Below are 26,197 nucleotides of genomic sequence, written 5' to 3'. Positions count from 1 at the left end.
CCAGAGTGTCCAAAACATGTTGCCTCAGATCAGAGGAAAGTCAACCACAAAGTCGATCATTGACCTTTGGACCAAGATGCTCTGGTACCAAGTACACTTATGAGCCACCTTGTGTTCGAACATAGTTTGTGTTATGGACAAACCATTACTAGCACAGATGTCCAGTAACATCACATCACTCGGGTTTAGATCAGGCAGGCTGTTCCTCCCAAACACTCCTCTCGAGGTTTCCCAGTCATTGCCAAATCCCCCAGCAAAACAATAGTGTCAGTGCATGAAATCCTCTCTAGAACTCTCACTACCTCTGAGAAGACATAATATTCTGAGCTGCTGTTTGGTGCACACACAACAGTCAAAGTTTTCCTCTCTGTGAGCCGAAGCTGAACTGTACAGAAGCGAACTGTATAGTCACCAGCCGGGGACTTGTGAGTATTACCACACCCACCCCTGGCCTCTCACCCTGTGAAACTAAGAGAGAGACCAACCCCTATTGAGTATTTTGGTTCCAGAGCCCACACTTTGTATAGAGGTGAGCCCAACTATATCTAGCTGGTATCTCTCAACCTCACCAGATCTAGCTCTTTCCCCCACCATTGCGGTTATGTTCCATTGATCAAGAACCTGTTTCTGTTCCATGAGTGCAGGGGCTTTGCCCCCACTCTGTGTCCAATGGGCATTGCGTCGCCCCCCTACTTTGGATTGTGTGGGTGGTGAGCCCACATGATCTTCCCATGCTGCCTTTTCGTGCATCCATCAGATAAACGATCCATTAGACTTTTTTTTACACATATATCCATGTGTCCAGAATTTAGGACTTTATTGAGCAATAAAAAATATACACCAGGGAAAATATTTTTTTCCATGAGTGTTTTCTTTTTTTTTATACGATTTTTAATTTTTTTTCTTCTCAAAATCAACTCTCATTCTCCTGCTCTCAGGATCTACAGTTTGAATGATCCAAAAACAGAGAAGAGCAATGCAAGCCAGACTGTCTTTGTGGCTGACCTGATTTTTCAGCAGGAATAAACAGTCCAGGAACATTTTCACGCTATTGATAAAACAATGAAGTCCAGGGTAGCAAAAAGAGGCCAGTTTTTTTCTTGTCTTTTGTGGTGTGTGTGTGTGTGTATGTGTGCTTTCTTTATAGTTTATGATCAATCAAAAAAAAAAAATAAAAAACAAAAACAAAAAGGTTTAAGTCTGTTCGTCTGTGTCCTTGGTAGTGGATTCAGATTGAGCATCAACCTCCTCACAGTAGAGTTCAGCCAGTTTTTGAAATTCTGGTCCCCAGTCATCCAGAAATTTGTAATCCTGTTCCGTGTGCATGCCAGCTGACCCCAGTGAGCTGATGGACCCTGCTGGTGACCCCTGACCTTCGTATGCATACGTTTGTAATGAGTCGTAAGGCGGCACACTAGTGTCCTGGTCTGCCTCGGTGAGTCTCTGCTTGATAAAGTCACGGACGTCCATTTCCTCTTCTGTTTCCAGGGAGGAGGAACTGTGGGTGCCACGGCGACGATGTGGTCGTCCACTAGAAGTCGGCTGGCAGCCCTCAGGCCGCACATCTCGCCGGAATTTGAGCTCCTCTGCAGCTTCTGGGTTCCGCAGTGCAATAATATCAAAGGCCTCAGTGTCCTCTTCCCCTCCCCCCTCATCGTCATAAGTGACCACATTCTCCCGGATGTCTTCTTCAGAGATGATCAGCGGCTCCTTCTTACTCCGTCTCAGTGTGATGAACAGAATCACGATGGCTGAAGAGACAGGCAGAGAAATTATTGCAGATTATTCAGTAACTCCATTTAAAAAATACAGCAAGTGTGTAAAAAGACTGCTTGAATCACAAGCATTTTACAATTATTAAATAATCATCGAATCCCAATTATTTTGGATTGAAAACAGTTATTTTCTACATTTGTGAAATTGTGAAGGCTGTCACACAACAAACAGGTTGTGAATTTGTTCAGGTTTACCAGTCTGTCCTGAGGCAAATTCATGTAAATAAATGTAAGCAGAAAGCACATTTAGTGAGACATATCATAGATCTTACAAAAATAATAGTTTTCATCACTGATAACAGCTTTAGAGGGCATTAGTGAGTAATGTTTGTTTATTTGGGCTTGAGTTGTGTCTGCTGTGAGATGGGAGTGTCAAATGTAGTGTCAACTTTAGTGCATATAATTTCTTGACACAATATCTTCTCAAAATCCTGGTATTTTTTTTATGTTTTTTATTGTGTTATTCAGACAGAAAGCAGAATAGAGATATAATGTCATTAGTCTTGTTTGTAACCAAGCACTTAAAGAAATGTTTAAATGATGAGAAGCAAACCAATGTTTTAGAAACTGTCACAGCTTTCTTTTGTACAGCCGTGTAAAAATGTTCAAAAACTCAGTTCTCCTCTTGCCTTGTGCGAAGACTGTGAAAAGGGTTTAAGTTAGAAGGCAATTCTGTGGCCTGCATTGAGTTCAAAACAGTTTAAACATAAAAGAGCTGTGAGTACATTGCTACAATATAGCCTCAAACAGCTAACCATGTGCAGTTACCAAAGGGTCTAAAATATGTATCGATTCAGGTAAAGGGTCACTCCGGCCCAAATATAAAACATAACTATTGTGTTGCATCTGTTGTAAAAATGTCAAGCCACCTCACAGTGAGATATCACAATTAATCATAGGTTAAAACATGAATTTTCCTGTATCTACAGGAAAAATCCAGATAGATAATGCCACTGTTAAGAAACCAAATATCAAATATGTCCATATTAACTTTAAAATGCATTTTAGTAGTGTTAGGATATTTGCATGTTGAAATACATGCTTCGTATTACAGTGAAAGGACAACGATGGGATGTAATGCTGTACTCCAGAATACTACAGGTAACAGGACATTAAATTCTAGTTTTAGGTTGCCCCTTTAACTGAAACAGATAAACAGATGTAAACAAAAAGCACAAAGTAATGATAGTGAATGGAACAGAGGTACAATTAGAAATACAACAAAAGTAATAAAAATAGCTTAATCTTAGAAGGCATTAGAACAAATTTAATTTCTGGCAAAAATAAGAAATTATTAGAAGCTTATCCGCGACACACAAGCCACGCTCACAGGGTGGTCTAGAGATTAAGATAACATAATCAAAGGAAATTGTCACTCTTTAATAATAACTGCAAAGGACAAGACGATACATGCTTAACAACAGAGAATGAACAGCACAAACAGTGCACATTAAATAACTTCATCGGAACTCTGAAAGTAAAAACACATTAAAATCCACTAAGAACTAACATCAAACATGTAAATGCTGCAAAATAAATAAGGTCAGATGCACAATTTAATGTCTCCCGCTGCGTGTACACTACTAAAATAAATGATTCACCCAGCTGGAATGCCATCGTGCATTAAATTAGCATTCAAACATGGCCTTAACATAATGTGAGCATCAGTGAACAAACCCATTCTGGACCAGAGATCAATGGGTGTGAACGATGATTCTTTGATATCCTATTAAGATGCAAAGCTCAAGTGAAGCATTGTGGAGCTGTAAATCAATAGCATGCATTAGCCTCGATTAGCATGGGTGCCAATGATGCACTGTAGGCTTTTTGAGGGAGATCCTTCATTATCACTGCTCAGCCAAAGAAACCAAAATGGGAACAGAATGGATAGATTCAAATATGAGATCTGGATGAAGATGTGATGTTTGATAAAGCTGTTGGACGTTAGCATGATGAGAATAGCAAAACATGACTGTCAAAACATCATTCCTCTGATAGGTTAAAAAGGACAACCCATATTTATGCTCAGCCTTCTGTGCAATTGTTCCTCAGTCACATGAGGAGGCCAGGCTGGTGGTTGAAGGGTTAGCACAAGCTTCCTCTGAAGGATCTGAAGCTAGCCACTGCATGTTTTCAAACAGTCTGCTGCCATGGTCTTCAGTGGACAGTTCAACACACTTAGAGGAAAGTGCGATTGCTCTGTAATTCTGTAATTTTAGCTATCAGATGTTCAGGTTGGCTAGACTTGCGCTGATTGATATAGAGAGACGGACATCCATTCTTTCCATTTAAAGAGACCTATTATGCTCTCCCGAACTGAGGCAAGACCAGATGTGTGACTTATAAAAAAGTAACAGAATAATGTATTAAATAAATAAATAATGCAACTATCACAACTATGCAAATGGAAAATAACAGTCACAATACAAACTATTTACATCAAAACTATGGGCATGATTAAAATTATTACCTTATTACCTTAGTGTGTTTAATGCAGGATAAGCAGATATTTGCATTGCTTTCTGTGTGTGTATTTAGTATTTTATTTTTTAAGCCTTTGGATTATTAAGCCAAAACAGCAATGTGCTATAATTATCAAAAGCATAAGCTTAACAGTGTTCACACAGTCTGTCTTTAACCTTAGGCATTAAAAGCTAAAGCAACACAACCTACTGCACATGTCCAAAGGTGGACACACCTTATGGCAGCATTTTATTGCTAAACAAGATGTAAAGATGATTCACATCTTTTCACATGAGTGCATTGCATTTCCATTCCTGAAATGAATCCCCGGCACTAATCGGTGAACAACAGTAAAAGGGTAAATGTATGTGGCAGATTTCAGGAGGATGATTTTTATTGCATTTTATTGTCATGCAGATTGCACTAAGAGCATAAGGCAGAGGAATATGTTTTCCTAGAGCAGCTGAAGAGTACGCAGGCTCTGGGGAATATTTTTATCCCAAGGGGACTGCCTGGGTTAACACTAGAGCTTTCTAGCCACAGAGAGGGCAACTATCACACATAGGATGTGAGACCTCTCTAATCTAACCAGCCTGGAACCATGGAGGGAGCTGACGAGGAGTGACAGCATGAGAGAAAGAAAGGCAAGCAGGGAGAGAAAGAAAGAATGAGAGATGGAGTAAGAATCATCATTTTGACTCTGTGTTTTCATGTCTTGCACCTTTGAATCGAGGCCTGTGACCTGTCACAGTCCCACATTGTTTCTCCCACTCCCCTGCTGTCTAATCCTTCAGTTCATACACACCTTCTCCTCTACAATGCTGTCGCACCTTTCCACAGCCCATCAGTTTCTCTGCTCATGTTCCAAGCTGACTCTAAATAATCCTACCCTTTTTATAGCCTAAATCAGGACCAGCTGGCAATTCAAAAATATATGGAAAATAATAATTTATATTTGATGTGTAAAAACAATTCACTTCCCAGTCCAGGCATTCCATAAAAATACACAAAGCTGTGGAACATTTCCTAATCATCATAAATATTTCATGGCATCCAATCAGAGACATAGTAAAAAAAGATAAATAAATAAATAAATAAATAACCTGCAGGAAAACATAGAGGTTATATATATATATATATATTTTTTTTTTTCAGTTCAAGTTGATCATTAGTTAAATTTTTTTATTCTGGGTTAAGCCTTTGTTTTTCTACACAGGACTGTACCAAAGTTAGGTATTAGGTAAGTTTCTCCCAAACTCTTAAAGGGCTACACAAAAAAATGAATTTTTTGCTGTTTGAGAATATGATCCAGAATTTTTTAGGTGTCACAAACTTCCCTAGAGAATAGGCAAGTATGGGTAACGCATCACACATCTGCCACATTTTATTGATACTCAACTTAAACATTAATTAAAAAAATAGACAAATATTACAGATAATCCAGCAATTAAGTAAGCTCTGTATATATTATACATAACCCCAAATACATAACACCAAAAACTGATTCTGTAGTTTGATATATTTCACTGTGAATAACATGGAAATCTTTGTGCAGTAACTCCTCTAGTGACAGATTTAAACAAAATAAACGGCCACTCTCAAATTCTCAGATGGGATCTTTGGCGAGATGCTTCATTTATCGGGCTTAAAGCACTGCTCCACTTTAAAAGCTTTTCAACTTTACCTGAGAAAAATTGGAAGCTTCTAACAACTCACAAAACCACAAAAGACATGAGTATATTGCTTTTATAATGGTTCCCTGGAGCATTTACCAAATGTATGCCTCTTTTGCCATGTACTTTCTCATTGGGAGGAAAAATGTTTTTCCTAAAAAATAATTCCTCAAAGGCATTTAAATGTAAATTGTGATTCTTTCATGAAATCTGTCAACCAGTAAAACAGTGAGGGCAAGAATGAATTACGTTTTCCACACTTGCCTTATTTAATCTAAATGTATCCTATGTGTATTTGATGGTTACAGTTTATGTATTTTTAAAAGAGTAACTCACTGAATACCATGTTTTCAATATTTTGCCATCTCCTAATTTTTTAAAGTTCTCTGCCCAAATATGTTATAATTTATGGTTACATAAATAGCAGGCAAATTTGAAAATTCATTACTGGACCTTTTAGCTGGCTGAAATGCTTCATACACATGCATATAAAAGTTGTTTGAAAATAAGTTGTTTCACCTCAGCTGAACAGTTTTCCTCCTAGTAGAATACCTAGCTAGCCAACGTAACAGCTAGAATAAAGAAAACCACTAACTCAAGCAAAGTTTAATAAAAAATTAGTATAATTTGCTTAATCTTTCAATAACTTGTTACATTTGCTGGTGCAAGTGAAAGGACTGTGCTTTGTTACTATACAGAGCACTATTCTTATAAGACAAATGATAAGTTTGGGGAGGATGTCCTCTATAAAAGGTCATTTTTATGATGTCAGGCCTAAATACTTCTCTCTCTCTGTGTCCCATTGTTTTATGTGTCTGTCCTTCACATTCTCTTTCTCTCTATTCTGCCCTATGTTTACCTTTCTTAACCCTCAGTCTTTCTGAGGTGGTACTATTTATCTCTCAACCCCAAGTTTTTTTATGCTTTCTGTTTATCTGGTTATTAGAATTCAGGTGCTGCCCCGATGCCTCCTCAGTTGATGACCCCACTGCGTATATGCCCCAGTCTAAATCCTGGATATGAATATGTATAAACTTTGTGCCTCACTATTCAGGGACAGTAAAGGAGATCTTCTCCACACACACACACACACACACACACACACACAAACAAACACACGGACACAAAACCTTCTGTAATCCTAGCACTGTTGTGTTTGCTCGACAGGATGGTTTATTTATGTTGGGCATGGGGGCCTTCATGTCAGAATCTGCCCTCTCTTTTGCAGGTACACTGTTGTTTTCCATAACAGCTCTAATTACACATCTTGTGGATTTAATGACATTGAACAGTCTAACAGGTGTTGAAGCAGTGAGACAGGGCAAAAGAAAGGTTTAGAGTTTGCTGTCACCACTGAAGCAAGACAGTAATAAAAATGATAGCAATACAGCACTTAGTGGGTGTTCAAAAGGTGAACTTTAATAAGGTCATAAACTTAAAACGCTTGTCTTGTGCTCGTAAAAAATATAGGTACAATAGATCACCTTGCACATTTTGTACCTCCGAAAGCCAAAGGTAAATATCTAGGGTTAAATGCCATGACTGTACTCAATATTGATCACTGTGGACCTTTGTAGAAGGGTCACAGCTTGAAGGTTGGAAGGTTAACTTTTTTGTTAGTGTGTTGAAACCTAGCACAGTAACTTATCATTAAAGTGATGCTAAATCTCTAAGAGGTTAGAGGTTGCATGCAATTACAGAGTAGCTTTGTCAGAGACACATACTTCATAACGCTACGAAACTGAAGATTCAGATATTCAAGGTTAAAAGGAAGGGATTTTTAATGTTATCCTGGAGATCTTGAACTGGTCAAGACGGCACTAAGCAAATGACAAATCAATGGATAAAATTGTTGCAGCAATTAAGTTCTTCAGGATGAACTTAAGAATAACTGAGGTAAGAATACAACACACAGATGTTGAAAAGGGAAATGTGAAAAACATTTTTTTTTACCTTTTACAGATTAGTTCCTAACTAAACTACAGCAGTTAGCAATGAACCCTATTCATTTATTTGTTTTTAAATAATTCTTTTATTTTTAATTATGCTTAAATAGGAATCATAATTTGTGCATGTTTGCACTGTGCAAAATGAAATAAATCAGAGTAGTGTTTCCTATCAGTGAATAAATTATGAGACTATTGTTAGAGCGGCTGTTTATTTTATTTTATTATTTTTTTTTTTTTAAGAGCTAAATCCAGAGCACAGCTTTGACTGGTAAGAACTAATTGCTATTGCCTTTAATCAGAGTAATAGATATGTAGGCTGATTTCCTATTTGTGATTTGTTGTTTAAAATAGCAGTTTCTGACTTCAAAAACAATATTTTCAGCTTTTTAAGACCATGTTCAATTTATGTAGAAAAAAAAAAACACCAATGACACGATATTGGGGAAAAACAGAAGGTAAGCAGAAACAGTGGCCGGTGGAAATAAGTTAACACATTTGAATAGTTAGCCTTTCTCAAATAGTTAGCATTTCTCAGAATTTTGGGCATAGTTCATTGTTAAAGAATTACAAATTACAAAACACTTAACAAATCCACAGCTTTGAGCAAATATCAAAGAGAACAAATGTCAGTTTAGGATCAAGCCTGCTAAAGACATAGTGAGCATTAATAAATATGAATTTGCCACTCTAGAGCACAGCATTTTCTACACTGTATTTAGCCTGGCTAGTTCAGGGTTAACATGTAAATCATTGCACCAGGAGTAAAAGAGTAAACTCACCCAGCAGTATGAGAACACACAGAAGAATGGCGATGAGGGCTCCAGTGCTCAGTCCGGCCGAGGACAAGAAAGCCTCGCTCTGACAGATCTTCTGCCTCATGCCTCGCTGACATGGACACACTCTCAGAGTCAGAGTGCTGGTGCTGCTCAGCAGGGGCTCACCTCCGTCCCACACTATTACTGGCAACTCATACAACTCCTGAGTCAATCTGTGGAACCGCCGCCGCCTTGCAATTATACTGGCCGTACTATCTAAGAGAGAGAGAGAGAGAGAGAGAGAGAGAGAGTAGAAGAATGAAAGGAATGAGTAGAAAGATGAAAAAATAAGTGAACAAAGAAAGGGAGGTGACAAAATGAATGGTAGGAAGGAGAGGAGAGTAAGAACAAAAAGAAAGGGGGACAGAAGGGCAGAAAAAAGAAAGAAACAAAGGAATGGAAGAAGGACATAAAAAAGTGGGAAGAAGCCAGAGTGGAGAAAGGACAGTGATATGAAAAATTTAATGACAGGATGAGGTCAGGAGAGAAACAAGAAGCAGTAAGGAATAGGAGAGCGTAACGAGAAGTGATAGTGATAGGAGAAGAAAATGACAGGATGAGGTGAATGAGTGGAAGAAAAAGGAGCAAAATGAGCAGGAAAGACAGGGAGGCGCATAGACAATTGCCAAAAACGAAGCAGGTGGGACAGGAGAGGGATTTATTTGGGGGTAGGGGTGAAAGAGTAATGAGCAGGACAGAAAGAGAGAAAGAAAAGCAGACAATGAATAGTGTGTGAGAAAGAGGTAAAAAAAAGTGTGACAAAATGTGGCGAGAGACACAAGGAGAGAAGAGAGATAAAAGGGAGGGTGAGAGGGAAGGAGAAAAAAAGAGCGACGAGAGAGATCATTAGATTAAATTAGTCTGGTTTGAGCCCAGGCCAGTCTCATTCGGGTTGTCTGGCTGTGCTCTGCACTTTCAGCAGCGCTTATGAGCCCATTCCCACAGATGGGCTTTTAATGGGGGAATTAAGGTGAGGCACTGGCACTTAGAGCACACAGCAGATGAGTCCTATCTAATACCTCCAACCTACAGCTCTGAAAGCAAACCACTTAACCACAGAATCAACCTAACGAGTCTCTCTCTTTCTCACACACTCTCGCTCTCTTGCTCTCCCTTCAACCACATCTGGCAGCTCCCTCAAAATTGTCCCTATCCTGTGTGAAAGGTGGTGAGAAAAAAGATTAGGCACTGGAAATGACTGCAGAGATATTAAACCAAATGTAATGGTGTGTGAGAGATTTTGGTGATGAGAAATGATGAACTGATCATTCGGACTGAACAAAAATAAATCTAATAACAGTAATCCCAGTAGAGGCTGTAGGTGGTTTTTGACTCAAATGAACATAGATGAAGAACTTTTGGAGGCTTTTGATTAACATAATCTAAAAGATTGCCCAACACCACTCATACACTACAAATGTTCAGGGCAGTTAAAGCCACTTTCATACATTCATCCTCAACCAGGACCAGTTCCAGGGTAATTTTGGAATATGGAGGTCCTCGTTTTAGTTTTCACATAGCAGAACTTCTTCTAAACCACACACACACACACACTGGTGAAATTTTCTATATGTGATGTACCAACACCAAACCATGATTAAAGCTGATTACTGTTGGATGTTAGAGACATCTCATACAGGAACACCTGCAGACAATTTGCATTTCTCACTGGGAGATTTTCAGCCATCTAGGTTAAAATGCTTTTTGCACGTATTGTGTATCCAGTAAAAAACATAAGCAGCTAATTGGGCTGTTAAGTATATAACATATATATATATATATATATATATATATATATATATATATATATATATATATATATATATATGAGAGGAATAAGACTCTAAAGGAGTCTAAAGTCTGTCTAATGAAGATGCCATTGTTGGACAAATAATTAACTTTACAAATTATTGTCTCACTTCATTTCTTGTTGTGCTACTTTTGGCTGCTCCAATGAGGGGTTGTTCAGTAGATCATCTGATCTCCACAGTAATCTTGGTACAGGTTTTATACTGGATGACCTTCCCGATACAATCCTCTTATTTCACTCAGGTTTAGGACCAGCATTATGAGTGCACTTAGTTTAGCTCCCAGTGGCTGTGAGGCAGACAGAAGAACAGACACACCTCCACAAAGAGAGTGATACAAGGTGAAGACCAATACATGGACCCACAGAACCGTGTGGCAGCAGTATCAACAATATGCCACGGTTACATTGGCAGCAATATCATACACAGAAAGCATCCATGAAATAAACCAGTGGTCAGAGTACAATGCTTGTTAAATGTATGTCAAACTACTGTCAGACAAGTCATTCCTGTCATAACAGAACCTCAAAAGTCCACTTTTCATTGTAGATTTGAAAATGACAGCAACCTTTTACTTCATGAGAACACTTCACAACAAATGGACCAATTAAAATACTATAAAATGAAAATTGAATCATATTAGATTATTGAATCAACAATGACATTAAGAAACATCTGCTGTAATTTTTACTACTGACAGCGGGGATATAAAGGGTGTTAGATGTGAGAAAATGCTATGTTAGAAGTACAGTATGAGGATAAGGCAGGATTACAACTCCAAGAAACATGTTGGGAGTACACATGGGGGTTGGCAGTCAGAAAGCTAATTATAAATCATGAAAGATGTCAAAAATTGATGTGATGGCAGATTTTGGGAAAGTCTCTGGAGGACCCAGGTGAGTCTTTTCATCTGGAATCACCAGTGACAGTGCAATTTAGGCCAGTATTAGTCTAAATTTATGGCTAGCATCCAGATTTCTGAGTCATCAGACATTTAATATAATATTTACTTCCTTTAGCACTGGCCTAGCCAGTGATCTCTGAGGATGTGCTGTCATTCTGTAGTTTGTCATGGTCAACACCTAAAAAATTTGTTGTAAAATATAGAAATTGCATCATGCAGTATATGCTAAATAAAAGCTAGCACCCCTGTACATTTACATGACATCTAACAACCTCTGGGGGGTGGGAGGGTAATAAACTATTTGTAGCTGTTCTTATAGCTGAAATCTTTATATATCCCTACTTTAGCCATTACTGATTTAGCCAGAACTCCCCCCAATCTTGTAATAGTCCCAATCTGAGGGTGTGGCTAGCACATTTCCTCTGAGACTCATGAAACCAGCTACTCGTTCCTTTTCAGCTGCTTCTAAAATATCATCATAAGACAGCTCAATATGCTTGAAGGAGAACACTAACTCTCCAGATCTGTGACATCAGCTAAAAGAAGACTTCATAGCTTTGTGCTGAGTAATAGGGAGAGAAGGAAGACAGATATAGATAGAGACAGAGATAGACTGATGTCAATAATGCTGTCTTAGCCTATGAAATCTTAACTTTCAAATTAGTGTGTGGTGCGGCTAGCATTTCCATAGACATGTTCTCAATATGTGTTCTTGTCTGTACTTGTGTCCTCATGTTCTTGGGAAACATCTTCAGTCTCAGCCCAACTACTGTCCCATTGTACAGTACTGTACAGTTCAAATACCCAAAAGTGTTCTTTCTCCATCCATAATATCGAGGATGCATTGGGATGTGAATGCATTTCGCACCAGCCTCAGTAATATTAATTTTTTCATGCCATGGTGAATCATTAAGTACGCCGGCATTACATAACGACCACAGCATCCCCAGGAGTTTGTACTCGCAAGTCGCCACGTTTGTACTATCAAGTACCGCAGTTTGAACTTGACATACCTTGTACTGAGAAACAGCCTTAGTGTCCACATACCCAACTTCAGACTTCAGTTACCCTTCAGAACTGCATTTATACACCCCAACCACTAGGTGGCATATAACTTTCTTAAAATGAAGGAGGAAAAAATGTTCCATTACTTTTTTCCTAGTTTCAGTCATTAATCATAAAAACAACTTAGCAACCTCGTTATTTATAAGATATTCTAGGAAAATGTACACAGGACAAAAAAGTATTTGCTGTGGAACATTTGTGTGATTGGGGTGATTTTCTAAAATACACAGAAACACCATATATTTTCCCCACAGGAAAATCAGCTCAGTCGCTAATCACTAACTACACTGACTTCAAAATGAAGCACAACCTCAAAGGTACTTTCTAATCCATAGACTTTCTGCACAATTATAACAAGGCTGTCCCAGCAGGGATTTGAACCAATAACCTCATGGTGAGGAAATTAATGTTTGAAGACCTTCCCCTAAAGGAGCTGGAATGGAGCTTGGCAGTGCTTTTATGTAAATATGAATGCAGTAAATCTACAGTACCTGCAGCTCAGTGGAGACAGTAAGGTACATGTGTATGTGGTTTAAATATTGGATAGTGATTCTCAACACCATGGTAAATCTTTATGGATCAAAGGTTTATGTGAAGTGAAGCATGGAGATTTTAATGTGCATGGAGATATGATGAAGACCCCTGGTGAGGTGCAGTGAGTGTGAATCTGTTGGTGGAACATGCCTGTATAATGTTAGGCTTGTTCTAATGTTAATTTAAAAAAAAAAAAAGATGTATAGCTTGCATGCAGTACATTTGTTAATTTTCTTTACGTGCTTGCTATGATGTACAGTTTTATGTGTTGGTGTGTGTGTGTGTATGTGTAAACTACACACCTACACAGATGGTGTAGCGCCTCAAGCAATTGGGGAGGTGTGTCTTGAGTTTATGAGCAGTGTTTTTTCTGCACACTATCAAACGACTGCACTGAGCAAGACACCTCCCACTCCACTCTCCAAACCAAGTCCCATGAATAATTATAATGATAGACAGCTGAGGACACAACATGGTTTATTAACTTACACTCGAGAGAGAGAGAGAGAGAGAGAGAGTGGGAGTGAGAGAGAGAGAGAGAGAGAGAGAGAGAGAGGGAGAGAGAGAGAGAGAGAGAGAGGGGGGGGGATAGGGAGAAGGAGGAAGAGAGTGAAGAGGCAATAGAGAGAAAATGTAAGAGACAGAGATAAGCTAAGAACCTGAAGCTAGCCTGAGCTCCTCAGTGGGCAGAGCTGTGGATAGCACTGCTGCCTTTCATATTCATGATCACACTTTCCAATTTAACCTGAATGCCAGAGACTGCAGGTGCATGGATAAAGGTCCTCTTATCCATTCAAGAGGACCATTTCCTATAGGTCAGCAGTATGCAAATGCAAGTGATCAGTACCCTGCATTACATGATTGTTAATGCTTTTGCACAAGTTACTGCTTTTAATCACCAAAGGAACACATTGGTTTTCTTTTTTATACTACGGGCAAGCAGATTTAATAATAGTACAGATATTATAATATTAAGTGAGGAGGCAAATTTAGTCAAATAGAGAAAGTCACATATTCTAGATATACTCTATTCATTCACCTCTATATAGGATTACAAACTAGGCTTAGAGCTATATGACAACATTATTGGAGAGTGGCGATGATAGCTGAGAGAAAAAGAAAAACGAATGCAGATTGCAGCAATGGAAATATTCCTACAGTTCCTATACCAGTGCCACATGTGAAAGGCAAGCACGGGGAAATAGTTTTTAAATAAGATTACTATTTATTTATAAAACATAGAATTTGTAAATGTATCCAAAAGATTAACACATAAAAAGAAAATAATCAGATTACTTTCAATCACATGTGGATTATTTTTTGTACAATTAATTAAAAACAATTTCAGAGAGATTGTTTGGCAAATAATTAGCATAAGTTAACAGGCCCACCATGCTTCTGAAACAAATAACCTGTGTGATGTGTAGCTGTTAGTGCTTTATGTGTGCTGTGTGTATTTCCACTATTGTGGAATCAAGTGTGTTTTAAATGAGGAGGACTGTTTAAGCTTGGAATGGATTTTGACCCACCAAGACTGAAAAGACTTAAGATGACTTTTTGTTTGGATATTCTCTTTTCATTTTCTGATAGGGAGCCAACTTCAGACTACTCAAGTCCTTTTGATTTAAATTCTGATAAATAAATAAATAAATAAATAAATACTGCTGAGATGTGGGGTGGCACGGTGGCGCAGCAGGTAGTGTCACAGTCACACAGCTCCAGGGGCCTGGAGGTTGTGGGTTCGATTCACGCTCCGGGTGACTGTCTGTGAGGAGTTGGTGTGTTGTCCGCGTGGGTTTCCTCCGGTTTCCTCCCACAGTCCAAAAACACACATTAGTAGGTGGATTGGCGACTCAAAAAAAGTGTCCATAAGTGTGAGTGAATGTATGTGTGTCTGTGTTGCCCTGTGAAGGACTGGCGCCCCCTCCAGGGTGTATTCCCGCCTTGCGCCCAATGATTCCAGGTAGGCTCTGGACCCTTTGTGACCCTGAATTGGATAAGCGGTTACAGATAATGAATGAATGCTGAGATGTGGCTTCTTGTTCAGTATATGTTCTTATGAAAATATTATATTCAATATTTATGTATTTTATTATTATTTTTTCAAAGTTTAGCAAGGATTGTTTTAAAATATTAAATTAAATATATTCAAGCTGATGATATATTGGATTATGTTTACACCTCAATATCTGGTCCATCATTAAATAATCAACTTTATCTTTTGCTGCTTGAATTATTATGAAAATTACTTCTCAATAAGGCTGTAATGGTCAAAAATGCATAATTGTTCTAGAGGTCAGTTGGGGTTAAAAGTATTAATAAATTTCGGTTTACACCCTTGACTTATACAGAAATAAACCTGATACAGATTAATCTACTTGCATTTACACTTGGCAATCAAATGTATCTCAGATTACTCAAACTGAAATCTGGTATTTATGCTTTCATTCATTCATTCATGTATCAGGGTCGTGCTGAGCTCAGAGCCTGCCTGGCATTATTGGGCCAAGGCAGATTTACCGCAGAGCACCACTCATTCAACCAATCACATCTGTGGAAAATTCCACACAGCCATTTGACCTTGCTAACGCACAGCAAATTCACCAGTGTTAAATCAATATTATTAGTGTTAAATTAACACTGAGAGCGTTGATGGATCTTTACACTCACAGTGTTAATTTAACATGAATAGTGTTGATTAAACACTGGTGAATTTGCTATGCATGTGTTTTTTTCAACTCCACTGACATCATGAGGTGAGCACTGAACCCTGCTATTTGGTAGGTGATTTACAAATTGATGTATATACAACAGTCAGTAATCTAAGTTACTTTTCATTTCTTCTATTCTAAAGACAGCTGCTGCTTTTAAAATTGCAGTTTTGCCTTGAAATTATCATGTCATTTTACAGATTTTACATCAGTAGATGACAGCTGTATAGAATAGCCTCCTGAATAATGTTTCCAGAGTAAAAAAAAACAAAAAAACAATTATTTTGTTCAGTTCAGTATGGCATGCTCTCATTGTGCTGAAGCCAGTTTGTTTTCAAAATATCGTTAGCTTTTTTCCATTCTGCAAACATACAGCATAGTATACGTAGGCTGTATATTATCTAGACAGATTTTGGTGCATTTACACTTGTACTTGTTTAATGGCTAAATGTCTAAACAGCATTTAGACCACCAGGGATATGAGCTGACATATGTAAATGTTTATATGTCTGGAGTTCAATGAATCTCTACTGGAATATAATATTATACTCAGTATTTATGAAATGGACAGTTGTAGACGGTTCTAAACAATTGGGGCTGTTATGATTTCAATGTGTGTTCAGTCCTTTTTACACATCAGTTGGACTGCTTGGGACATTCTTCGAAATATTTCATATTCAAAATTCATCATAAAAAATGTGTAAGCAACAAAAGGCGTTGTGGCATTTTTTGCTGTTTGTGTTCCATGTTGTTTTTTAATTTGCAATTCAATTATGTTTTGAAAGAAGAACTGAGGTAAACAGTAGAGTAATGCATGCACAAGCATGAACACACAAACACACACAAAAGTTTATGGAATTATGTACAGAACCCAGGGCTAGACAGAAGTCTTTCTGGGATCAAGCAAAGTGTGTGTGTGTGTTGACACACAATAATACTGCATACCTGTGAGAATATACTCAGTAAGAGGATTGTTAGACAACAGCATGAATTGCTCACTGCCAGATATCTTCTTTAATTAATATATTTTTTCATCAGCATCTCCCTCTCTCTCCACCCCACTGTCCCTATGTTGTTGCAGGGTAGAATGTTCTAAGTTCAACCCCACTTCTGTGCTACTAAGTAATGAAGCCATGTCGTTTATCACTGATGAAACACACTTCAGTTGTCTCTTTCTTTTTTTTTTCACTAGAGTTCCTAGTGTTCCGAGCTCAGCATGCCTGTGTGCGTGTGTGTGTGTGTGTGTGTGTGTGTGTGTGTGTGTGTGTGTGTGTGTGTTTTACATGCAAAAAAAAAACATTCTCACCCGAGTCTGGAACAAACAGCCAGTCTCTTTAAGCAGAGAACATGATGGTATGTTTTGCTTCTTAAGTTGCTCAGTGTGTGGAATGATAAATTGTGAATTGATACTGAGGAAAAGACCTTACTTGTAGAACAATATAGTAAACATAAAAGGAATCATGAACGAGAATTCAAATAGCATCTTAGTTTAATGTCTTCATTTCGTCTCCCATTAAACCCTAAAAACTCATCTCTGTTTTCATAATGAAAAATCAAGTTGTTATTTTAATAAAAACTCTTATATTCATTCATTCATTTTCAGCAACCGCTACATCCTGTTCAATTTTGCAGTTTATTGAGAGACTATTCCTGAATCATTGGGCATGAAGCAGGAAAACACACTTGACAGTGTACCAGTCCATCACAGGGCATTAAAACACACACATACGCAGACATTTTTGAAGAGCCAATCCAGCATGGTATTTTTGGACTGTGGGAGGAAACCGGAGCACGCAGAGTAAGCTCACTCAAACAGGGGGAGGGCATACATAAACTGAGGCAGGGATTGAACCTACAACCCCAGAACCCTGGAGATCTATGACAGTGATACTTTCTGTTGCACCACCATGCTGCCACAATGCTAAATACTTGATTTTAACTGTAAGAGTATTTTAAAGAGCTGTTTTTGCATCCAGTCTCTTGTAAATAACAATAGTGTTTTGTAAGACAGTTACATGCTGCATATGACACAGGTAGAATCTTTTTTTTTTCTTTTTTCTTTTGTAATCTAAACTCTACACAACCGACTCCAAACATTAAAAAAAATACCAGGCAGATCATAGTGGGGGAAAAAAATACTTACATTAATTAGTGTAGACTTCTAAACTAAACCATGGGAAATAAAATCATGTGTAAAAACAGTGTTTAAAGTTTTGCTGACCTTTGACCTTTAAAGTTTCAAAATCTCTCCAAAGAGCCCTCAATGTTCTTTTATTTAAGAAAGCACTGGATGTTATTCTCATTCTGTGCTCTTTCAAAAATTTCACAATGGCATGCCCATGAGTTCTAAACATCAATAAAACATGCTAAAAATATCAGTACAAAAGCACTTTAGGGCCAACTGTGTATTGGGAAAATGATGGTAATGTTCCATGCCAACTCAGTCGTTTATAGTGTGGCAGAATCAAGAGATGTGTGAATGACACATCAGCTAATTAAAATTCCCAAATATCATCAGCTTGACAGCAAAAGCTTTCAACTGTGGTGATTAGGGGCTGTTCCTGAAAGACCCCTTTTTGTATTTAAATGTGAGAAAAGATGCCTTTAGAAAGCAATTGATCTCTTAAAGTAACAGAGTCATTTAGAGATCAGAGCACCAGTTTAATTGCAAGGGAAAAAAGGAGCAAAATGTCACTGCGATGGTTTGGCACTAGAGGAAGGATCAAGGGCAAACCTAATTTCAAGTAATTGTGAAGTTGGGGCATGCTTCTCCCTGGGTTTCATGTTGGGTGTAAAAGGCATTGCTCAAAAAAAAAGAAGAGAAAATGTATTGATCTTATCTTAGAGGTAACAGTATTAGAAATTACATGCCAGACGAAATGCCAAGTTGGGTGAAAACAGGTTCTTATTTGGAGCGAAGTGTAGTGTGTAAGAAGTCCTGGTTCCAGGGTCCAGCTACACAATGAGATTTTCCACTGCCATTTTAAGGTTATCAGTATAATCAGGCATTCAATGTATACTAAAGTGAATGTGAATTTTACAAAGAACTAAGGACAATCAAAACCAAAACAGGACTCCGCTCCTGGGTCAAACCCACATTATTACAGCCAAGATATCAAAATGGGAGTCTGATACTTAATGTAGTTAAACCTGCACTTAAATGACCATGACTGTTCTGATTAGACTGAAAGGGCGAGTAATACATTCTTCACTCAATAGCTCTTAGGAACACAACAAACTACACAGAATAAGTCTAATCTTCTGTCTCAGGAAAACATTAACATTTTTGTAATAGCCACCAAGTCTCAGAGTGAGTAGCCGATAAATGTGTAACTGTATTAAGGAAATAGCTGCAGACTGAGGGATGAGTCTAATGGGGCTTTAATATGGCTGACGGTGTAGCCTGCCAATAGAGGAATAATAACACTGTCAAGAAAAAAAATTATATTTTGCCAGTTTTTGTAGTGTTGTGTAGATAACACTGCAGATGTCTACACATTCAGGGTTCAGGGTTCAGTTCCCTCCTTTGTTAAGCACACCATGCTACACCATGAAGAGTCCTTGGTCAAGATTCTAACACTACATTCACCTAAATCTGTATCATGAATGGAATTGTATCAATCTTATTCAAAGTTCAAGAATGTTTAATCTTGAATGAGACTAACTGTTGAAATGCATCAGACTCATGCCATAAGAAGTAAATATTACAGGAGGATGATGTCCATATAAGATATGTATCAGTTCTCTGCCCATTTCTTTATGTCATCTTGCTTATTTGCCAATTATTTTGCTAAAATTCTGTATGTTTCTTTATACAAGTAATATCTTACTGTCTGGGTATAAGTTTAAGATCCTGCAGGGTTTCAGGAGATTCAGAGATTTTTGACCCTGGCTGAAATCTGTCTGGATTTTGACCAGTCAGGCAGAGGCTGTCGCCCTGAGTCCTACCATCAGACTTAAAGCTAACACAGCCTCTATCAATTACGTCTGTCCTGCAGGGACACTATGTGGGCAGCCCGCTGAAACCCACTGTTTGCCTCAGGGTCAGTCTCAGCAAAGGCAAACACAGACCTACCACTGTGACTGTGTGTGTGTGTGTGTGTGTGTGTGTGAGAGAGAGAGAGAGAGAGAGAGAGAGAGAGAGAGAGAGAGAGAGAGAGAGAGATAGAACTAAATAAATGGTAAAAGAAAAAAATATCTCATTATGCATCATTGGTAGAACACCTTGTAATTCTGATGCTGACCTTTATTTCTAAAAACGTTGCAAAGAATCGATCACAGATTGGCATGCCAGGAATAATATGTAAAAAAAAAAAAAAAAGTACTCCATGTCTGTTTTATGAAACTTTTGCACAACATCAAAACAAGTGATGACTTTACAAAATGCAATTTAAAAAATCAGCTTCTGCTGCCTGGAAAGATGTACAATTCACGCTATGGCTTTAGATAGATATATAAAGCAAATTTCATAAACAATGAGCAAATTGTATTTTTGTTTATTTCCAAAACAGAACATGTAGATAAATTTGCCACCAGTTCATATCGTTATAAGCCAATTAAAGTCAAGCATTGTAAATTCATACACTCATTCAATTATTATAACTAGTCAATTAAAAGCTAACTCCCCACAAAATCACTTAAAAATGGCAACCAATAAATGTATCAAAGTTGAATACCTTTGCCATTTCTTTCCCCCTGGATGCCCTCTCCCCACCCAAGCATCCTGTTCAGCTGCCTCAGTGTTCATCTCAAAGTTATACCCTGGATCTTGAGTAAGTGGAAAACTGTGTAAATCAGATTTTCTGGGAAACCATTGCTTTTAACTCTACATTTTCAAATGCATTCCCCAGCCCCCCCAACTCCCCTGCCCAAAAAGAAAAAAAAAATTCAAACTGAATTCCATTCCATTAGTAACATTATCTCACACTATTTCTAATTTATTTGTCATCTGCCAAGCCAGTGGTCATGGTAAAGACAACATGAATCCCTGTCTTAGGCATTTGTTGACTGTGGACACTCAATATTCATACACACATCCACAGCCACTCTTAGAAAGCAACACGGACACTTTCCTTGACACTAACCGCATGCTAATGCGACTGAAGTGGAGCAGCTCCTGCCTTAGCAAAGAGAACATGCTTATTACAGCCTGAGGACAGCGAGAGAGCAGTCATTTATCGGGAGAGAGAGAGAGAAAGAGAATAATAAGAGAAAGCAAATGACCATAGAACTTTAAAGTTTAAATGAGAAAATGGAGGACTAAACTGATGGGAGTAATATAGATGAATAAAAAGCTTTGTTTTGTGCTGTGGTGTCCTGAAAGAGACTCCTGGAAGTCTGTGCATGTCTTTTTGTTTTGTTTGTTTGTTTTTTTGTTTAGTTTTTTAATGTGTGTATTTGAGTAGTGAATTTGCACAAATGCTACGTGTGTGTGTACCTGCTTACCACTGAAATGATTGTGTGATTACATATTTGATCCATTGGGGATATGCATCTCCATGATCAGTGATTGAAGCCTTGGGGTGGATGACACTTTATCCTGGGCCTGATCATGAATATTTCCTGGCTAATTACCTTTCATGCCACTACAAATCCTGATCAAGTCATTCACGTAATCAAAGTTAAAACCTGCATGGGCTCCTGTTTATGCTCAATGCCCTTTTATCTAGGAATCCAATGCACAAATCAATTTTTGTACCAAGAAGGATTTTGACTATTAAACCCAAGACTATACTGATGTTGTTGCCTAATGAAAGCATACCTGCAAATCTGTAAATGCATAGGGGCCCAGAAAGAGCTTTTTTTGTGGCTGTTTAATTTAATTGTGCATGTATAGATCAAGAAAGAAAAATGAAGGTAGAGTGAGGCAGGAATAAAAGAAAGTGTTTAGTAAAAACAGAAAGTAAGTAAGTGTGAAGCGTTTCTCACAGACTCCTTCAAAAGGAGAAATGACACACCCCCACTATATTTAAACCACTCCAGCTCTTTATAGTCATTTGAAAAGGACTCCACTCTTTCATACACACAGACACTGCTCTCTACAAGCTCTAGCACACCATGACATGGAACCAACAGTAAAAACTGATAAGCTTTCTGCTTAGACTGGTAAGAACTGAGAGAGAGAGAGAGAGAGAGAGAGAGAGAGAGAGAGAGAGAGAGAGAGAGAGAGAGAGAGAGAGAGAGAAGGAAAGAGTAGAATTAGGGAATGAAGAGAAAAAGGAGGGAGGAAGGAAAAGTGGAAAGATACAGAGTGATTCATCCCCCTCTCCACTATGTATGTGCCTCTGATTCTCTCTTTCAAAAATCAAGAAATGACATTTGCTCTTCGTTTCCACATCAGCTGCATCTTTAAGCAACTTAGACTCTCTTTCTATTTCTTTCTACTCTACCCTCTCTCCTCATACATATTTTCTGAACTTGACTTTTGTATCAACTACTCATTCTTTCTCTGTTTCCTGCTCTCTGTTCTGTCTCTACTTATACTCTACCAACTCTCTAACCTTTTCTTAGTCCCTCTCTTCCTCACTTTCTGCTTTTTCCTTTTTCACACTTTAACTCTCTGTCTCTTTTTCCCTACCATGCCTTTGTCTCATTATCTCTATCTATCTATCTATCTATCTATCTATCTATCTATCTATCTATCTATCTATCTATCTATCTATCTATCTATCTATCTATCTATCTCCGTGCCTTGGTTTGGTATAACAAAGAGATTTAAAATCAGATCTCTCTCTCTCTCTCTCTCTCTCTCTCTCTCTCTCTCTCTCTCTCTCTCTCTCTCTCTCTCTCTCAAATGCCTCACTGATTACTGAGTATAGCTCTGGAGCCCAGCACATCACACCTGGGACGAGAGCGGTCTCCACGGCAACCCCTAGCCAGCAGGCGTTTGTGTATTAGGTTAAGGCAGGTGGCTCAGGCATGGATGGAGCAGGTAATCCGTTTGACAACAACAGCGGCTGGGTGCCCAGCCATGGCTAGAGCAATAACCCTGCAGACATAGCCACGCAGCTCAGATAGCCACAGACAATGACGAAGAGAATGAGGTTTACCGACTCCTACTTTAGAGATGCTTAAATGTAAGTAGTTGTCAGGATAGCTCTGAAAGTAATAAAACACTGCTTCTGTGGCCCTGCAGCTGTGAGGATCAGGTAATGTAATGGATGAAAATGTAAAACAAAAAAAAAAAAAATAAATAAATTTACAAAATTATGTGTGCTGAAGTTGCAGCAACCTATTGAAGCTATGACAAAAGTTATTCTGGCTGGAAGTGCCATTTCTCATTTGTGTCTTTGTATTGCAGATTTTCATCAATACCTTGCCTTAGGCCTGATTCCCCACACGCCAGATTTAATTACAGCTTAAGTGTTAGCCTTCGTCTATTGACGCAGTTGAATACCTTTTGTCATTTTCCCTAAAGGAGAATATGAAACCTACACAAGAGGCAGCACATTCTAACTCATGTTTATAACTAATTACCAAGCAGCACACACCCACCCATAATTTAACTCTGAATGAATTCCAAGTGGATCACACAGCATCCATGATTTTTTGTTATATTTGCACTCTCTCTCTTTCGCTCTATTTCTCACTCACTCTTTCACTCTCACACATATATACACACACAACCCACACATTAGAAAATTTACTAAACTGCTTACCTTCATTGTCCTTTAAGGTAAAGTTGGGATTAACTGGAATTCCTCCAGGGAATGAGAAATAAAATCTTTGTCCATTTGCAAAGTCATCCTTATCCACAGCAGTGATCGTCTGTATGACCTGTCATAAGCAGAGAAAGAGCATATTTTACACTCTGCCTTTCCAAACACAGCCGCTACTCAGTGGGAATAGTTTTATGTGGATTTGTCATTAGCCACTACATATCTCAATCTGTTAATGAGACACTTTAGCTTGTATGCTCTAAAGATTTGGCGAAAAAATGACAATGATAATTAGACTCATCATTAGTAAAAAGCCAGTCCCTTGCATAATCAATTCGTCTCACGTTTGGCTCCAAAATTTTTTTAAGTCTCTTTAACTGGAATATGCTAATCAGACAACACTTATCAATCCCGGCAGTTGTTTCAGGCCATCTGGTTGCTGTGGAACCGACTAACATTGCTTCTGCCTTCTTTTCATCTCTATGTTTTCTCTTTTGGCTATAATATCCTCTGCGGTGTCTGCAGGCGGGTCCACAGATGCTGAAGGCTGATCTTTTTGGAGCTGTGTCAATTCCTTTGGCTGCAGGGGCTGTTGAAGTAAACCTAACGCTATGTTACCACCTTGTCCTCTAAAAGTGTTCTGAGACCCTGCTTTTCTCAGCAGACGACCTCCTAGGAGCAGGAAGGTGAGAGGCTAGAGGCTAAAGGCTTGTTGCTGATGTTTGGCTAATGGGAGAAGACTGTTGATTGTAGCTTTAACCTCTGGTGATCCCCCCTGCTGGCACATGCTCTTACCATCATCTCTGCCATCGCAGGGAGTCCTTTAGTGATGATCCACTGGGAGGTTAGCTTTTAACCTTAAAGTCTTTGAGCAACCTCAAACTTTAAATGAGCAGATAGGAGTGAGCAAATTAGCATGACACCGTCTTATTTCTAAAGTCAGTTCCATTTGGTTAGCTCACATTACCACACTTAATAATTAATGGAGTAAACTATCAGAAGAACCTATGATGATGACGGCGCTGCAAAATATGTCATGTTTTGATAGTAAACAAACCATGTTAAACCATTACATATTAGCATGAAAATAAAAAAAAATTAAACACGGTGTTTTGGTTGGTGAAGGCTGTTTTTATGAATATATTTTGGATGTATTGCTAACAGCAGTCATTTTGGTTTTATTGCTTTCCTATAATATTCATATTTTTATTCACAACAAAAGTTCTTATTGTTTTGATAAATATCAATGGCCGATGTTCACAGTGGAAAAGCGTTTTGAATATAAGGTGAATATACAGACCACAGGAAATATATAAATTCAGATATGTACATTAACAGTAATATTAAAGACTCATCTGGTAAAATGATTCACTTGCAGAGCACAAACCCAATCTACCTACATACTGTTACATGATACAGAATCACACAGTGTGTAACATTATCCACTTGTACTGCGGGGTAATCCTTCATATGAAATGCACATGCTTGATAGCATAACATAACACTGCTGGATGATGTCACCCCCGTATTTTATACCCAGTTCAGCTTTATACTTGAAAGCACAGTCCATTTACAAGAGTTTGATTCTGCACATATGAGTATGAGTAACAGATGCAGGCTTCTTTTGTTGACCTGATTTCCGCATCTTAGCATTGCATGCATGATTTAGTAGAATTTGATGTAGTGTTGCAACTCTGTGTCTTGAATATTAACAATGCATTTCAGCTCATATATTGTTCTTCTGCTTCTCACATCTTGCTTTTTCCCTTTTTTCCATTTATAGGTCAGCATACACAACGTTGGCTGAATTTATATATAGTCATTCGTTCATCTCACTATAACTGTTTCATCCTGGACAGGGTCACAGTGTGTCTGGATCCTACTGAGAACCATTGGATACAATTCAGGAACTCACTCTAGACAGGGTGCCAGTCCATCGCATGGTATCACTCACTCACTCACTCACTCACTCAAATATCTAGACAATTCTGCACAGCCAATAACATAAATACAAATTTGTCAAAAAAATAAACATCCAAAACTGCCTGAATATTTTCTGTGTGGGTGAGTATATATTCTACAAATGGTTGGAACACTCTCAAACGCCGTTCTTCCAATCGATTGTCTCAGATAGTGTTTTGATGAAAGCTGTGGAGTGTATTGTATAACACATTAGCTTAATGTCTCCAGACAGTGTTTACTTGGCATATCAAGAATGTTCACACATAAATCACACTGTTCAGTGACCTCACATGTCCTGTCATCTTCTCAAAGAGACCACTACCGCAGGACAGAAATGTGCTGGACAAAGGAGTTCACCAGACATGCTCTCACCTACTGCTGGAGAATGTGATCAAAACTGACTCAAGTGAGCATACCACATTTTCCCCACATCTATGTTTTTTTTATTGAACTCTATGCATTTGGTTTTATCCCTTCTTATGCACGGGTGGGTGAACTGTTAATGCTGAAACAGTGTGATAATGTTCTGCATCGATGCTCACAGTCACCTTTCTTTTGTGTTTTTTTTTCACATCTTACAAGTGCAAAATCATCACAGTGTGTTGCCACTTTACTCACAGTTCCTACAGAAACGCTAGAGAGATGAATATTCTTTGGGAGTGAAAGTCCTGAAATCACTGCCCCTGCATTCTCTCTTAAAGTCACCCTTGTTTCGATCCACATCTAAAATGAAGGGTCTGTTCAGCACATTGCATTGTAGGATGGTAACTGCTTAATTGCATCACGATGTACACCTGTGTTGCAGCATCTTCACTCCTTTATCTTCACTGTATATATTTGCTTGTAATACATACCCTGATCCACAACGCTAAAATGACCT

At 38.3% G+C, this 26,197-nt stretch overlaps 1 protein-coding gene across 2 annotated transcripts in view; it reads right to left on the bottom strand.

The window, feature by feature from the left end:
- Positions 1-819: 819 nt before the first annotated feature.
- LOC136690835 (cadherin-18) overlaps positions 820-26,197 on the bottom strand; it is a 170,333-nt gene continuing 144,955 nt past the window's right edge. For both annotated transcript variants that reach the window (XM_066662885.1, XM_066662884.1), the window contains exons 10-12: positions 23,356-23,473; positions 8,640-8,891; positions 820-1,751 (exon numbers count right to left, since the gene is read on the bottom strand). In XM_066662885.1, coding sequence (XP_066518982.1) covers positions 1,195-1,751; positions 8,640-8,891; positions 23,356-23,473 — 927 coding nt within the window. In that variant the 3' untranslated portion in view covers positions 820-1,194. The remainder of the gene's footprint in view (positions 1,752-8,639; positions 8,892-23,355; positions 23,474-26,197) is intronic.

This window comes from Hoplias malabaricus, chromosome 3, assembly GCF_029633855.1.
Source record: "Hoplias malabaricus isolate fHopMal1 chromosome 3, fHopMal1.hap1, whole genome shotgun sequence".
Classification (NCBI taxonomy): domain Eukaryota; kingdom Metazoa; phylum Chordata; class Actinopteri; order Characiformes; family Erythrinidae; genus Hoplias; species Hoplias malabaricus.
Note: the sequence above shows the minus strand (reverse complement) of the source record. Positions and strands in the feature narration are given on the sequence as shown.